Source organism: Trachypithecus francoisi, unplaced genomic scaffold (assembly GCF_009764315.1).
Source record: "Trachypithecus francoisi isolate TF-2019V2 unplaced genomic scaffold, Tfra_2.0 Lachesis_group11, whole genome shotgun sequence".
NCBI lineage: Eukaryota > Metazoa > Chordata > Mammalia > Primates > Cercopithecidae > Trachypithecus > Trachypithecus francoisi.
In genome coordinates, this window is record NW_022681456.1 from 83,796,432 (window position 1) to 83,813,083 (window position 16,652).

The 16,652-nt window shown below is 42.0% G+C and overlaps 2 protein-coding genes across 6 annotated transcripts in view; one reads left to right on the forward strand and one right to left on the reverse strand.

The window, feature by feature from the left end:
* Window positions 1-16,652, reverse strand: part of DIP2B (disco interacting protein 2 homolog B) — a 269,875-nt gene that overhangs the window by 205,385 nt on the left and 47,838 nt on the right. The window lies entirely within an intron of this gene.
* On the forward strand, window positions 1,164-2,751 carry LOC117090131 (prefoldin subunit 3-like). The gene has a single exon (XM_033222101.1). The coding sequence runs from the start codon at window positions 1,182-1,184 to the stop codon at window positions 1,773-1,775; it is 594 nt and encodes a 197-aa protein (XP_033077992.1). The 5' UTR covers window positions 1,164-1,181; the 3' UTR covers window positions 1,776-2,751.

Below are 16,652 nucleotides of genomic sequence, written 5' to 3' on the forward strand. Positions count from 1 at the left end.
TGTAACCTCCGCCTCCCGGATTCAAGTGATTCTCCTGCTTCAGCCTCCTGAGTAGCTGGGATTATAGGTACATGCCACCACGTCCAGCTAATTTTTTTTTTTTTTTTTTTTTTTTTGAGACAGAGTCTCACTCTGTTACCCAGGCTGGAGTCCAGTGGCTGCGATCTCAGCTCACTGCAAGCTCCGCTTCCTGGGTTCACACCATTCTCCTGCCTCAGCCTCCCAAGTAGCTGGGATTTCAGGTGCCCGCCACCACGGCCAGCTAATTTTTTTGTATTTTTAGTAGAGACAGGGTTTCACCATATTAGCCAGGATGGTCTTGATCTCCTGACCTCGTGATTCGCCCGCCTCAGCCTCCCAAAGTGCTGGGATTAAAGGGCTAATTTTTTGTATTTTTAATAGAGATGGGGTTTCACCATGTTGGCCAGGTTGATCTCGAACTCCTGACCTCAAGTGATCCACCTGCCTTGGCCTCCCAAAGTGCTGGCCTCCCATGAGCCACCACGCCTGGCTGAGAAAGATCATTCATGACTGTAAACTCTATGAGGGTAGGAAACAAGATATATATTTTTTAAGATCTTTACATGGCTTATACTTGTACATGGGCACACAAGGAACAATGGTTGTATTAAACTTGGTGTGCTACATTTCACCCCTCTACAAGGGCAAAGACTACATTTTATATATCTTTGTATTCCATCCCCACTCCCAAGGCCAAAACATCTACGATACCTTGTAAGTGTTAAAGACCTCTGATACTAGAAATTGTGTGTGTGTCTGTGTGTGTGTGTGTGTGTGTGTGTGGTTTCTGTCACTGAGGCTACAGTGCAGTGGCACACTACAGCCTCAACTTCCTGGGCTCAAGTGATCCTCCCACCTCAGCCTCCCAAGTAGCTGGGACTATAGGGATGCACCACGACACCTGACTAATTTTTTTGTAGAGATGAGATCTTGCTATGTTGCCCCAGCTGGTCTTAAACTCCTACGCTCAAGCATTCCTCCCACATTAGCCTCCCAAAATGTTGGGATTACAGGCATGAGACACTATGCCCAGCCTAATATTTTAAGGACCAATTGTTGGTTAGTCAAACTATTGAGATAAAATTTGTATAACACCTAAGAAAACATCTACCTTTGAATCTTTTAAACATCATTATTAGTCGCGCGCTCGCATCCCCAAGATGGCGGCCGCTAAGGGCAGTTGTGGCAAAGGAGAAATGGCCACAGGGAATGGGCGGCGGCTCCACATGGGGATTCCTGAGGCCGTGTTTGTGGAAGATGTAGATTCCTTCATGAAACAGCCTGGGAATGAGACTGCAGATACAGTATTAAAGAAGCTGGATGAACAGTACCAGAAGTATAAGTTTATGGAACTCAACCTTGCTCAAAAGAAAAGAAGGCTAAAAGGTCAGATTCCTGAAATTAAACAGACTTTGGAAATTCTAAAATACATGCAGAAGAAAAAAGAGTCCACCAACTCAATGGAGACCAGATTCTTACTGGCAGATAACTTGTATTGCAAAGCTTCAGTTCCTCCTACTGATAAAGTGTGTCTGTGGTTGGGGGCTAATGTAATGCTTGAATATGATATTGATGAAGCTCAGGCATTGTTGGAAAAGAATTTATCGACTGCCACAAAGAATCTTGATTCCCTTGAGGAAGACCTTGACTTTCTTCGAGATCAATTTACTACCACAGAAGTCAATATGGCCAGGGTTTATAATTGGGATGTAAAAAGAAGAAACAAGGATGATTCTACCAAGAATAAAGCATAATGCTGGCAATTAAAAATGTGGTTCAGTTTTCCAAACATGTTATCTTAAATACCCCTTTATCCTTACAGGTTGACATAACTTTGAATGTTTTAACACCAAGAATTTTAAGAAAAGATAAACACCATTTTATTTATTTATAAAAACAAAATTAGTTTCAAATATTTTTGACATTGTGGTTTTTTTTTTCACATTTCTCAGCAAAGCTAATGGTATTTTAATCATTATTTTTGCCTGTCATAAGAAAACTCTTAGCTGAAATGGCCGAAAACTGTGAGACGTGCTATGGAAGCTGAATGTCAGACACTAGCACAGTTTACTATTTCCCTTTCTAATTGGCTCATGTTACTCTCACTTGATGTGGTTAAACCATTTTAGAGGTAGAGAAGACAGTTTGAATATTTGTAAACTTGTTTTTCTTTGGTATATTTAGGACTTAGTGGTCCTGTGTTGCTGTTGTCTTCTATAAGTGGGGTTTCATGACTCACTGCTTAACAAATAACTATCTACTCTGATATTCTGGACATTTCAGGAAATGGTAATTTGCCTTGTTACACAGTAAGGGGGCTATTAAGACAACATTTTTTCTAACCTCAGATAAGTGCAGTGTCTTTGCAATGCCAACATAAGGGAGATCTTGGCCAACGTGAAATAAAATTACTCATTCAAAACTCTTCCTAAATTGATTTTGTAGTTCTTAACAGTTCTCCAAAGCATCTTAAACAGGAATATTAAGATAAATGTAAATCTACAATGGCTGAAAAGAGTTGTGAGCTTTTTAATTCATGATAAAACCTTATAGGAATAGTAAAAAAAAAAAAAAATCCCTGTGGAAAGCTCCTAATACATTGGTCAGTGCTGGGTGATACAGATTCTGATAGAAACATAAATGTATTAGTTCATCTCCGTGTAGTAAAAAGTATACTTATACAATGTTTTGTACTTGTATTTCATGATATTAAAACAGTGATGCTAAAACTAAAAAAAAAAAAAAAAAAAAAATCATTATTTTGTTATGCAGCCCAGTTTTTTAAAAAAAGAGACAAATCATTACACCATCTTCCTCTTTTCTGTGAAGATTAACTACTAAATTACAGGAGAAGAAAGAAAAGGAAAAATAAAATGCTACCCAAAGGCCTTAGTGATGTACTCAGTGGAGAGGAGTTAATAAGAAGTCTGTCCCTTGGGGAAGTATTGGGGTGATCACCTAATCACCCATGTTCTGAGTTTAGAACTGAATCCACCTTGAAACATACTACTGAGTATGAAAAGAATTATATACAAATTGGAAGAGTTTGACGGCAGGCTCTCCTTGCCCTCAACCGTACCTGGTGTTCCCCATTCTGGAGACTCTCTATTTTCCTCTTCTAGAAAATAAATCTCCAGTCTTCTGCTATGGTAAAGAAAGAATATTCTCCTGGCTTCATAGAAGAGCGAAGATCTGAAGTCTTTTCTTAAACTTTCAATGAATCCTTCTCTTTGCAACCTACTTTTGCCCCCATTTCCAGAGGGAACTGATGCACCCACTCCTGAGCCTTTTGGGTTTTCAAAGTGTAAACGGCCTTGTTCCCTCATTGCCACTAAGTCAGCGATCGTTCATCTACCCGCTTTCCAGTTTCAAAATTGTGTTGCTGTTCTCTCTTCTGCAGTTCTGTTTTGTTCTTCTGAGTTAATGCCTTTCTTTTTCTTACTGTCATTTAATGAGGTATGAGAAAAAACAGAGGCTATTAGAGATATTCATTCCACCATCTCTGACTGACAGCTCCCTCAACTGTTCATTTCCATTTTTTGCTACTTGAGATGTTGGTAGAATACAAGTTCAGAAATACAGTGCTGCCGACGATGTGGCCTCAAGCAAACTAAGTCACCTCTCAGTACCTCCATTTCCACATCTGTAAACAGTGTTAAAGGGTTCCTAAGGTTCCCTTATATATGACTCTCAATTATTACCCCTGGCAGGAACACAGAAACTTAAATCATCCAGACATCTTCAACCAGCACTGCTGCAACTAAACCTATTTTGTTTTTCCTATTACTTGTGCTACCCCTAAGGGTACAGGAGACCGATCAAAACAATGTCATATCTAAAAAGCTTCTGAACTAGATTAATTCATATAATAAAACTCCATAAATCTTGAAATTTGTGAATATTTTTTGTAGAAATGGGGTCTCACTATGTTGCCCAAGCTGGTCTCGAACTCCTGGGCTCCAGTGATCCTCCTACCTTGGCCTCCCAAAGTGCTGGGATCACAGGCTTAAGCTACTGTGCTCAGCCGAAAGTTGTGATAATGTATATTGCATTGTGCTGATGTTTGTTCACCTTTTACCATCTGTAACACTAACATTTATGTACCTATTTTCCTTGTTTTTTGTTTTTTATAGAGATGAGGTCTCTCTGTTACATAGGCTGATCTCAAACTCCTGGGCTCAAGCGATTCTCTCACCTAAGCCTCCCAAAGTGCTGAGATTACAGGCGGGAGCCACCACACCTGGCATTTTTCCTTGTTCTGGAAGAAATGATTCAACAATCAGTAGTGCCAATCATATGGCAGAAAGGCAAGTTCAATCTGGGAGAAACAACAAGAACTGTAGAATCCATTTACTAAGCCACCATAAAGCTTATGTAACCAAAATTCCTCTACAGTTAAGTGGTTCATGCATACAGATGTAGTCACAATAACAGTAATAAATTTTTGTTGGCTTCTGCCTGCCATGGGCTCCAGCGGACCCCTCAGGCAATATCCCCCCACCCAGCAGCCCATTAGCCACAGTTCAGGAGGTGGCAGCCACCATCACCCACCCCTTGTAGATGTCCTCTGCCTAGGAAGGCCCTGCCACTGTTGTGAGAACATTAGTGTGTAAAGTAAGAACGTATAGCCAATGCTTTATATCTGCCAAGTTAAGAAGATAGGGAGGGGATGGTGCCCACCCCAAGTGGAGAGATCATCCAAGCCATAGTAGGTCCTCTAGGAATCTACTCACTCCTGCCTGGGTCCATGCACCACACACAGGAGAGCAGCTCCCAGACCGCAGCCTGGACCATCTATGGAAGGCAAGATGGGTGGGGCACACAACTTAAAAATCATTTCAGCGTTTCCTACTTTCATTCACCCTCTCCCATTTGCTTCTTCAAGTCCTATAAACTAGAAAGAGCTTATTATATCCATTTTATAGATAAAGGATCAAGGCGCAGTGATTTAGAAAGTCTCACAATACCAACCAGGTGGCTCAAGCCTGTAATCCCAGCACTTTGAGAAGCGGAGGTAGGCAGATCATTTGAGGTCAGGAGTTCAAGACCAGCCTGGAAAATATGGTGAAATCCTGTCTCCATTAAAAACACAAAAAAAATGGGCCAGGCGGTGGCTTGTGCCTGTAATCCCAGCACTTTGGGAGGCCGAGATAGGTGGATCACCTGAGGTCAGGAGTTCAAGACCAGCCTGACCAACATGGAGAAACCCTGTCTCTACCAAAAATACAAAAATTTGTTGGGCGTGGTGACACATGCCTGTAATCCCAGCTACTCAGGAGGCTGAGGCAGGAGAATCACTTGAACCTGGGAGGTGGAGGTGGTGGTGAGCCAAGATCGTGCCACTGTACTCCAGCATGGACAACAAGAGCAAAACTCTATCTCAAAAAAAAAAAAAATTAGCCAGGCATGGTGGCATGTGCCTGCAGTCCCAGCTACTGGAGAGGCTGAGGCAGGAGAATCGCTTGAACCCAGGAGGCAGAGACTGCAGTGAGCCACTGCACTCCAGCCTGGGTGATAGGGCTAGACCCCATCTCAAAAAAAGAAAGGCTCATAATACATAGTGTCATTTAAGCCAATAAATTCAGCCCTTCTAACTCCCAGTATAATGACTGTTTTACTATTAGTAATATTTATTTTACTTAAAAAGTAAATACCTGTCTTCATAGTGGCAAAACACTACAAGGAATACGATGTATCAATAGATGAATAGTTAGTAAAAAGATGAGGAGTTGGCAGGGCTAGATTGCTCACGCCTGTAATCCCAGCACTTTGGGAAGCCAAGGTGGGCGGATCACGAGGTCAGGAGTTGGAGACCAGCCTGGCCAACATGGTAAAACTCCGTCTTTACTAAAAATACAAAAATTAGCCGGGTGTGGTGGCAGGCACCTGTAATCCCAGGTGGCTGGGAGGCTGAGGCAAGAGAATTGCTTGAACCTGGAAGGTGGAGGTTACAGTGAGCCGAGATTGCACCACTGCACTCCAGCCTGGGTGACAGAGAAAGACTCCGTCTTGGGGAAAAAAAAAAAACAATGAAGAGTCAGTCAGACATATGACACAGGAAAATGCGTAGCAAGAAGAAGTGAAGCAGTCAAGACATGCTAATTCAACAAAGATTTAATTTCTAAAGATTGGTGTGTGGTTTTTGCTGCTGTTCAGAATAGTTTCTTGAGCTGCTACACAAACATGGCCAGGCTATCCTTTGATATGTGTGTTTCGTATATCAGTGGAGCAGAGAAGCACAGGAGAGAAGGGAAACTGACAAGAAGCAAAGGGAAAGAAAGGCTGCTCTGCTCAGGGAGGCCCCTAGAAGTAAGAGGAGGACATGAGGTGCCAAATGAGTGTGGGGTGAAAGGAAACAAGAGGTGAGAGGCCCAATGAGATGGAAAAAGTAAGTATTAAAGATGACTGGGCTTGGAACAAGATGAGGGTAAAAGTCAGAAGCCAGAGGCGACAAATAGATAAAAGGCAGATAAAAAGTGACTAAAAGACAGCATGGGAGAAGAGAGGAGATAAAGGGCAGCTCGGGCAACTTCCAGTCAGAGATAGCAGAATGAGTGCACAGCCTCTGTTCTTTCTCATACCTCACTGAATGAGTAGGGAGGAAAACATAAGCATTAACCGTAAGGACAAAAAAGAACCAAAGTGACAGCAGCAACAAAATTTGAAATTTGGAAAGCAGGTAGATAAGCAATAAATGCCTCGGCAGAACCAAGAAAGCTGAATCCTAAGTGGCAAACACAGGGTAGGGGTAGGAAGGTGGGGAGGAGACTTACACTATGAAAATACATAGGAAGGGGAGAACCAATTCCCTCTGGAAATGAGGGCAAAACATTATAAACAGGAAGATTAAAAGTTTAAGAAAAGTTAGACTCCTAGATCCTCTTTCCTCTTCCAGGTAGCCAAGAGAATGTCTTTTCCTCACCCTACAGAAGACTGCAGTTATTTTCTAGAAGGGCAAAACAGATAGTCTCTAGAATGGAGGACACTAGGCAGAGTTGAGGGCAAGAATATAATATTCAAAAACAAAAAAAAACATTAAAAATAGGAGATGTCAGTCGGGCGCAGTGGCTCACGCCTGTAATCTCAGCACTTTGGGAAGTTCAGGCAGGCAGATCACGAGGTCAGGAGATAGAGACCATCCTGGCCAACACAGTGAAGTCCCCGTCTCTACTAAAATACAAAAAATTAGCCAGGCGTGCTGGCGCACACCTGTAGTCCCAGCTACTCAGGAGCCTGAGGCAAGGGAATCGCTTGAACCTGGGAGGCAGAGGTTGCAGTGAGTCTAGATGGCGCCACTGCATTCCAGCCTGGCGACAGAGCAAGACTCCATCTCAAAAAAAAAAAAAAAAAAAAAGGGAGATGTCTTTTAGAGATGTACTCAACCAAAGTGAAGAAGCTCAAAAAGGTAAAGACATGAGACCCAGAATACACAGGATGCAATACACAAAGTAAAGGAAATCCCTAAGAAACTAGAGAGGGTTGATCCATTCTACTGCCATGCCATGCACCCAGTGACCAATCCATCTAAACCAAGGCATTTCAGAAGATTCCAGGAAGGACTTATTCAAGATGAAACTGACAGAATACCTGATGTGACTGACCATAGAGAGGGAGATTCATGCAACTTACAGAGACATATCCGTGACAAATACATAGAAAATAAGCAAATAAAACATCTTGCAATTACAGAGAAAACAAAATTTAAGCAGTAAAGAAAAAAATAAAAGTATACCACATGATTTAGCTATCAACAGCATTTACTTAGTCATAACATAAAAAATATCAATCTAATATTTAATCAAAATTTTGCTATAACTATATGGAGGGGAAAGTGGTATGGACGTTTGGGTGGGTAGCTAAGGTGGGAAGCCAGTATATGATGCAAAAGTACTGAAAATCAGAAGAAATGTAAGCACGTTGCTTAAAGGTATGAAGGTAAATCCAGATGGAATCAGTCAAGGAAGTAAAAGAGGTTATCTTTGGGGAAGAGGAAATTGGGTAGAAGAGGTAAGCAGAAGACTGCTATCTGTGGTGACGGCTTATAAAATTACTTGCCTCTTTAAAATACGTGTGTGTAAAACTTTAATAGAAATAAAATTCTATTAAATAAAATTTCAGTAAAAATTTAAGAAAAAAGGAAAACAGCCCAAGCACACAGGCTCACACCTGCAATCCCAACACTTTGGGAGGCCAGAGTGGAAGGATCAAATGAGCCCAGGAGTTCAAGACCAGCCTGGGCAACATAACAAGACCTCATTTCCACAAAAAATTTTAAAAATTAGCCAGGCATGATGGCACATGCTATAGTCCCAGCTACTTGAAAGGCTAAGGTGAAAGATCACCTGAGCCCGGGAGATCGAGGCTGCAGTGAGCTGAGATCACACCACTGCACTCCAGCCTGGGCGACAGAGCGAGACTCTGTCTCAAAAAAAAAAAGAAAAAGAAAACCAACTCAGGCCAGGTGCAGTGGCTCACACCTGTAATCCCAGCACTTTGGGAGGACGAGGTGAGCAGATCACTTGAGGTCAGGAGCTCATGCCAAAACCCCGTCTCTACTAAAAATATAAAATTAGCCGGGCATGGTGGCACGCACCTGTAGTCCCAGCTACTCGGGAGGCTGAGGCAGGAGAATGGCTTGAACCTGGGAGGCAGAGGCTGCAGTGAGCCAAGATTGCACCACTGAAGACTCCAGGAAAATAAATAAATAAATAAAATAACTCAAAATAGATTAAAGACCTAAATGTAAGAAGTGTATTTTTAAAAATTTTAAACGTTTTTTAAAAAGAACTTTATCAACTCCTAGAAAACAACATGGAGGAAAAGCTTCATAATACTGGATTTGGCAAGTATTTCTTGGATATGACACCAAAAGGAAAGGAAACAAAAGCAAAATAAGATAAATGGGACTATATCAAACTTAAGAGCTTTTGTGCATCCAAAGACACAATCAACAGAGAGAAAAGTTAACTTACAGAATGAGAGAAAACATTTGCAAATAATGTATCTGATAAAGGCTTAATATCCAGAATATAAAAAGAATTCCTATAACTCAACAATTAAAAAAAAAAAATCAACCCAATTAAAAAACGGGCAAGGTATCTGAATAGACCTTTCTCCCAAGATGGCCAATGAGCATATGAAATGATGCTCAACATCATTCATCATCGGAGAAATGCAAATCAAAACCACAATGAGACATCGCCTCACACCATCAGGATATCCATTTAAAAAAACAACAAGAAATAACAAGTGTTGGTGAGGATATGGAGAGCCTTTGTGCATGCTCGTGGGATTGTAAAATGGTGCGGCCACTATAAAAAACAGTAGGGAACTTCCTCAAAAAATGAAAAATAGAGCTACCATATTATCCAACAATGCCACTTCTCGGTATACATCCAAAAGAACTGAAAGGGTCTTGAGGAAATACCTGCACACCCATGTTTACAGCAGTACTATTCCAATCACCAAGACACTGAAGCAACTCAAATGTCCATCTACAGATGAATAAACAAAATATGAAATATACATACAATGGAGTATTATTCAGCCTTAAAAAGGCAGGACATTGGGCAAGGCATGGGGGCTCACGCATGTAATCCCAAGACTGGGAGGCCAAGACGGACAGATCACTTGAGCTCAGAAGTTCGAGACCAGCTGGGGCAACATGGCAAAACCTTATTTCCCCAAAATATTCAAAAACTAGCTGGGCGTGGTGGCATGTACCTGTAGTCCCAGATACTTGTGAGGGTGAGGTTGGAGGATGGCTTAAGCCTGGGAGGCACAGGTTGCAGTGCACCAAGATCATGCCGCTACACACCAGCCCAGGCAACGAAGTGAGACTCTGTCTCAAAAAAAAACACATACACACACAAAAAAACAATTCCCCCCGCCCCCCCCGAGATGGAGTCTCGCTCTGTTGTCCAGGCTGGAGTACAGTGGCATGATCTTGGCTCACCTCAACCTCCACCTCCCAGGTTCAAGCGATCCTCCTGCCTCAGCCCCCCAGTAGCTGGGATTACCGGTACGTGCCACTATGCCTGGCTAATTTTTGTATTTTTAGTAGAGACGGGGTTTCGCCATGTTGGCCAGGCTGGTCTCAAACTCCTGACCTCAAGTGATCCACCCTCACTGGCCTCCCAAAGTGCTGGAATTACAGACATGAGCCATCACGCCCGGCCTAGAATCTGGTCTTTAAAATACTTCATTTCCTTCCTTCCTTCCTCTTTCCCTCCCTCCTTCCTTCCTTTCTTTTTTTTTTTCCTTAAAGACAGGGTCTCACTGTGATTGCCCAGGCTGGAGTGCAGTTGCGCAATTTCAGCACACTGCAGCCCTGACCTCCCCGGGCTCAGGTGATTCTTCCACCTCAGCCTCTCAAGTAGCTAGGGGTACTATAGGCAAAGACAGGGTTTTGCCATGTTGCCCAGGCTGGTCTTGAACTCCCGGACTCAAGCAATTCACCCATTTCCACCTCCCAAAGTGCTGGGATTATAGACGTGAGCCACTGTGCTGGACCATCTCTCTGGAAATACTACTGATAAACCTTAAATCTGTAGCTGAACGGAATTCCTAGAAAAGCAACACGTTACTAGCTCTTTAAGATTTATGTTGGCAGCATCTGCCACTGGGCTATAGTACTGTTGACTAACTTCAGAGAAGCAAGCTGCCTTTGGAGTAACAGCCTCCACAAGCACTGACTAACAAACCACTCCCTTCCCACTGAAGCAACACTGTTTAGAATCTGGTTCTAACAGGCCTATTCATTTCCTTCTGTTTAAGATAATTTTCAATAGGGTAAAATGAATCATGAGGGATGGAAAAGCCTGTTAGGTTATCCAGACCATTCCCCTCAGGACCCTAGAATATGGAAAACCTTTATAGAGCTATTAATAAACTAATGGTTTATGAATATCTTCGAGTCTAATCATTCTTTTGGACTGGGTGTCTCTCAAACATTCATAGTTAGATTCTGAGTAGTTCAGTTTCTCAATTCACTTGTGAATGTCCTAGCCTCATGAAAAAGATGAATGAAAAAAAAAATCAGTGAAGAAAATATTCAACAAAACTGCAGGAAGCTTCAATTTTCAAAATTCCAGCTGGCCCCACGAGTACACTGCTAAGTAAGCCCTGAATTTAAAACCCAAGAAATCACATGGGAATTTTAAAAACTTAACGTTATCCATCACATACAAAACTAATCAGGTCCAAAAAGCAAAATTCACAATTTCTAGGCGTTTCATTTTCCTTCACTGGACAAGGCAATAACGCAGGGCAAAATGGCTGCCATCCCACTGGCTAAAGAAGGAACGCTCAAGGCTCAGAGAACTTGCAAAGCCCAGAGTTCCTAGAAAACTGAAAAGTGTCAATGACACAGAAGAGAGGGTTAAGAAAATTTCCAAATTCCATACAACTAAGTATCTTGACTGTTAAATTTGGAATTGGACTTTTCCTTAGTTATATAAGGAACTTAAATCTCTATACCTAAAAAAGAAAAAAAACATAAAATTTAACAGAATGAAACATAATTTTGTGCACACAGACTTAAGCTATTTATAAGTGGTGATGATAAAATGAAGTTAAAAAGGCTACCGATGTCATATTAACCATAAAATTCAGAAATTGTGAGCAACCACATGGCTTTTTTTTTTTTTTTTTTAGATGGAGTCTTGCTCTGTCACCAGGCTGGAGTACAGTGGCATGATCTGGACTCACTGCAACCTCTGCCTCCAGGGTTGAAGCAATTCTCCTGCCTCAGCCTCCCGAGTAGCTGGGACTACAGGCACATGCCACCACGCCCGGCTAATTTTTGTATTTTTAGTAGAGACAGGGTTTCACCATATTGGCCGGCCAGGATGGTCTTGATCTCTTGACCTTGTGATCCACCTGTCTCAGCCTCCCAAAGTGCTGGGATTACAGGCGTGAGCCACCAGGCCTGGCTCTTTTTTTTTTTTTTTAACCAGCCCCCACTTTCATCCCTGACTCTTGCTCAGTAGAAGAATTCCAATTGACAGTCCAAAACCGAAGCAGCTGTACTCAGAGTTTCACTACTCCAGAATACTTTCTTCACTTAGTTTCAAAGGTCACACGGGTGTCTCATTACATAAAATTTAAACTTTAACTCAGAGTTACGAATAAGCTATAGCCTGTGTTAAGGAAACCTGAACACACATTACTGCAACACTAGAAAACTGCACATTTTCTGAACAAATCCTGTCATTTCTTAAAGAACTTAAGAACTGTACCTTGTGATGTGCAGAAAAACACTTCTTAGTGTCTTATACTTTAAAAATGCATGCCAGGCCGGGCGCGGTGGCTCAAGTCTGTAATCCCAGCACTTTGGGAGGCTGAGACGGGCGGATCACAAGGTCAGGAGATCGAGACCATCCTGGCTAACGCGGTGAAACCCCGTCTCTACTAAAAGAAAATACAAAAAACTAGCCGGGCGAGGTGGCGGGCGCCTGTAGTCCCAGCTACTCAGGAGGCTGAGGCAGGAGAATGGCGTGAACCCGGGAAGCGGAGCTTGCAGTGAACTGAGATCCGGCCACTGCACTCCAGCCTGGGCGACAGAGCCAGACTACGTCTCAAAAAAAAAAAAAAAAAAAAATGCATGCCAAGGCCAGGGGCAGTGGCTCATGCCTGTAATCCCAGCACTTTGGGAGGCTGAGGCGGGGAATTACCTGAGGTCAGGAGTTCAAAACCAGCCTAGCCAACATGCCGAAACAAAACCTACTAAAAATACAAAAATTAGCTGGTCACGATGGCAGGTGCCTGTAGTCCCGGCTACTCGGGAGGCTGAGGCAGGAGAATCCCTTGAACCCAGGAGGCAGAGGCTGCAGTGACCCGAGATTGTGCCATTGCACTCCAGCCTAGGCAACAGAGCAAGACTTAGTCTCAAAAAAAAAAATTAATTAAAAAATAAATAAATAAATAAAATAAAAATGCATTCCAATACCATGCATTCTGTAGCTTAACTGACTGCAAGTTACTCTGCATTTTGTGTGTGTGTGTGTGTGTGTGTATATACACAACATACAAGAGTATGTATACAAATACAAACTTTTTTTTTTTTTTTGAGACGGAGTCTTGCTCTTTCGCCCGGGCTGGAGTGCAGTGGCCGGATCTCAGCTCACTGCAAGCTCCGCCTCCCGGGTTTACGCCATTCTCCTGCCTCAGCCTCCCGAGTAGCTGGACTACAGGCGCCCGCCACCTCGCCCGGCTAGTTTTTTGTATTTTTAGTAGAGACAGGGTTTCACCGTGTTAGCCAGGATGGTCTCGATCTCCTGACCTCGTGATCCGCCCGTCTCGGCCTCCCAAAGTGCTGGGATTACAGGCTTGAGCCACCGCGCCCGGCCTTTAGCTGGATCCTTAACTCCCTTTTCCTGCTCTCCATTATTTTTAGTTTTTTTCTTAAGATCATTTTATTTGAAAAATATCAGAAAAGCATACACAAAAAAGTATCACTCATAATTATCACTTTTTTTGGAAGTATACCTAGTAAGAAGTAAAAGCTCCTTACTCTAACCCCTCTAAACCCAATTCTAGATGAAATTGCCACTAAAATCGATGCGTTTTTCCTATTTATAAAAATATATACACATTTTATTTATTTTTACTATTTAAAAGGCAGGGTCTTGCTCTGTTGCCCAGGCTGGAGTGCAGGAGTGCTGTCCTAACCCACAGCAGCCTTGGACTACTGGGCTCAAACAATCCTCCCATTGCAGCCTCCCAAGTAGCTAGGACTACAGGCATGCACAACCACCCCTGGCTAATTTTTGTATTTTTTGTAAAGATGGGGTCTCACTACATTGCCCAAGCTGGTCTTGAACTCCTGTCCTCAAGCAATCCTCCTGCCTCGGCCTTCCAAAGTGCTGCAATTACAGGCATAAGCCACTACACCCAGCTCACATCCTTTTTTAGAAAAGAAATGAAATCATGCTATACATAGTGTCACAGCCTATTTTCACTTAATATATTACAGATTTTTTTTAGCTCAGTACATTTATAGCTCTAGCTCCTTTAGTAGACTTATTTTTTTTTAGCAGTTTTAGGTTTACAGCAAAACTGAACAGAAGGTACAGAGATTTCTCTTATACACTCTGCCCCCACACATTCTAGCTCACTTTTTAAACGGATGAATAGTAAGAATAAATCATAATTTCACTATTTTTCTATTGACAAGTGTTTAAGTTGTTTCCATTTTTTGTTCTTACAAATAATGCTTTGATTAACATCTCTCTATGTATGTTTTTACCATTCATCCTATTGTTTTGAGGGACAGATTCCTAGACATACAATTGTTGGGTGCCAGGTTACACAAAATTAACCCTGCTTTGAGTTACTGTTAAATTAGCTTCCAGAAAAAGATGGTATCAATGAATATTTCCACTAAGTATTTTCAAAGTACTCTAGTGTTGTCCAGTAATCATTCAGTTACTTCCCAGAAATATTTCACTGTTTTAAGCCAAACTTTAATTTGTATTACCAACTGAATCAATAATCAATCATCAAAGTTAAACATACAAGTTTATTGCCTCTATAAAAAGGGCCCCTGCCCAGCAGAAAAGGAAATGCATTGTTTAGAAAGTGATGTTTTCACTGAAGCCAAGGAAAGAAAGGATTTCACCAAAGTTGGTGGTTAATAGTACCATAAAGGTCAAAAAAGAAGGGAGGCCGAGGCGGGTGGATTACCTGAGGTCAGGAGTTCAAGACCAGCCTGACCAACATGGAGATACTCTGTCTCTACTAAAAATACAAAAATTAGCTAGGGTGGTGGCACACACCTGTAATCCCAGCTACTCGGGAGGCTGAGGCAGAAGGATCGCTTGAATCCAGGAGGTGGAAGTTGCGGTGAGCCAAGATTGCACCACTGCACTCCAGCCTGGGCAAAAAGAGCGAAACTCTATCTCAAAAAAAAAAAAAAAGAAAGGAATAAAAATAAGGAGGTAAGGTGGACCAAACCTCCGAGTAAGCAGTTTCAGAAAAGTAGTAAATACAGCCAAATAGAGAGTGGTATATTTTTTAATTGTTTTGTATTATAAGTAATGTGTTTCTAAATTATTTATACATAAAATCACTTATAACTTCACAAGAGATTTGGCCCTGAAAAGTGAGACATGGGGCTGTGATATGTTCATAATAAGTTTTAAAAATATTCCTATTTAAGAACAGCCCACTCCCTCTTCGTCCCTCCTCTCCCATACAAAAAAAAAAGAGAGAGAGAGAACTAACATTTATTGGGCACCTATTATCTGCAAGGCAATCAGGAAATACTTTGCATGCATTAATGTATTTAATCTTAGCAAGAACGTGACCTCCTATTTTACAGATAAGGACACTGAGAGGCCCAGAGAACAAAATAACTTGCCCAAAAATAAGTGCTAGAAAAAGTACATTGGTCAGGTTCTTCACTCCACCTCACTGACAGAAGGTAAATATGTGGGACATATGTCACTCCTGCAACAATTAGTATTCAGTGACAGGACTTCTGAATCACTGATCTCAGGTTTGCCTCAGAATTCTTCACAACTCATGTAACAAACATTTACATGTACCCCCTGAACCTAAAATAAAAGTTGAAATTTTTTAAAAAAAGAATTTTTCACAACACGGAACTCCCACCAACAGGGAGGAATAAGCATCTAAAACTATATGCTGTACCTGAAGTAAACCATGCTGCCTTTCACTTGATACTAATGATATTTCTGAAAAGCAGGACCACCTCTTGCTATACTTTTGCATATTTGCACATGTGTGCATATACAATAAGATGTCTCCATCTTATGTGAAGAAGGAAGTACGTCTGGTTGGCAGGGATTAGAACAAGATAATGCAATCAGTGCTGAGTGGAAACAAAGTTGACAGAAACTGCCACCTGCTATATTCAGTTGTACTCATTTCCACGGAAAGAACTGTAAACTCAAGAGAAGGAATTCTGGCCAGGTGCAGTGGCTCACGCCTGTAATCCCAACACTTTGGGAGGCCGAGGTGGGCAGATCATGAGGTCAGGAGATGGAGACCACCCTGGCTAACACGGTGAAACCCCGTCTCTACTAAAAAAAAAAATGCAAAAAAAAAAAAATTAGCCGGGCATGGTAGCAGGCGCCTGTTACCAGCTACTCGGGAGGCTGAGGCAGGAGAATGGCCTGAACCCAGGAGGCAGAGCTTGCAGTGAGCCAAGATCGTGCCACTGCACTCCAGCCTGGGCAACAGAGCGAGACTCAGTCTCCCAAAAAAAAAGAGAGAGAGAAGGAATTCTGCTTTTATTTCTACCATGCTATACACAAGTCCTCAATAAATCTTACTTTAGGCCAGGCACGGTGACTCACATGTATAATCCCAGAATTTTGGGAGGCCAAGACAGGTGGATTACTTGAGGTCAGGAGTTCGAGACCAGCCTAGCCAACACGGTGAAACCCCACCTCTACTAAAAATACAAAAAACTAGCTGGGCATGGTGGCACATGCCTGTATCCCAGCTACTTGGGACTCAGAGGCAGGAGGTGAGCTCAGATAGTGTCATTAAAAAAAAAAAAAAAAAAAGTACGCCTCCAAAAAATAAAAAATCTGATTTTATGTGCACTGTTGATTTTTCTCTGTTAAAAAGGCATTCCATAAGTACATTCTATAAGTCTATTT

What these genes read in the sequence shown, in the direction of transcription:
- LOC117090131 (XM_033222101.1), top strand. Translation starts at nt 1,182, where the DNA reads ATGGCGGCCGCTAAGGGCAGTTGTGGCAAAGGAGAAATGGCCACAGGG.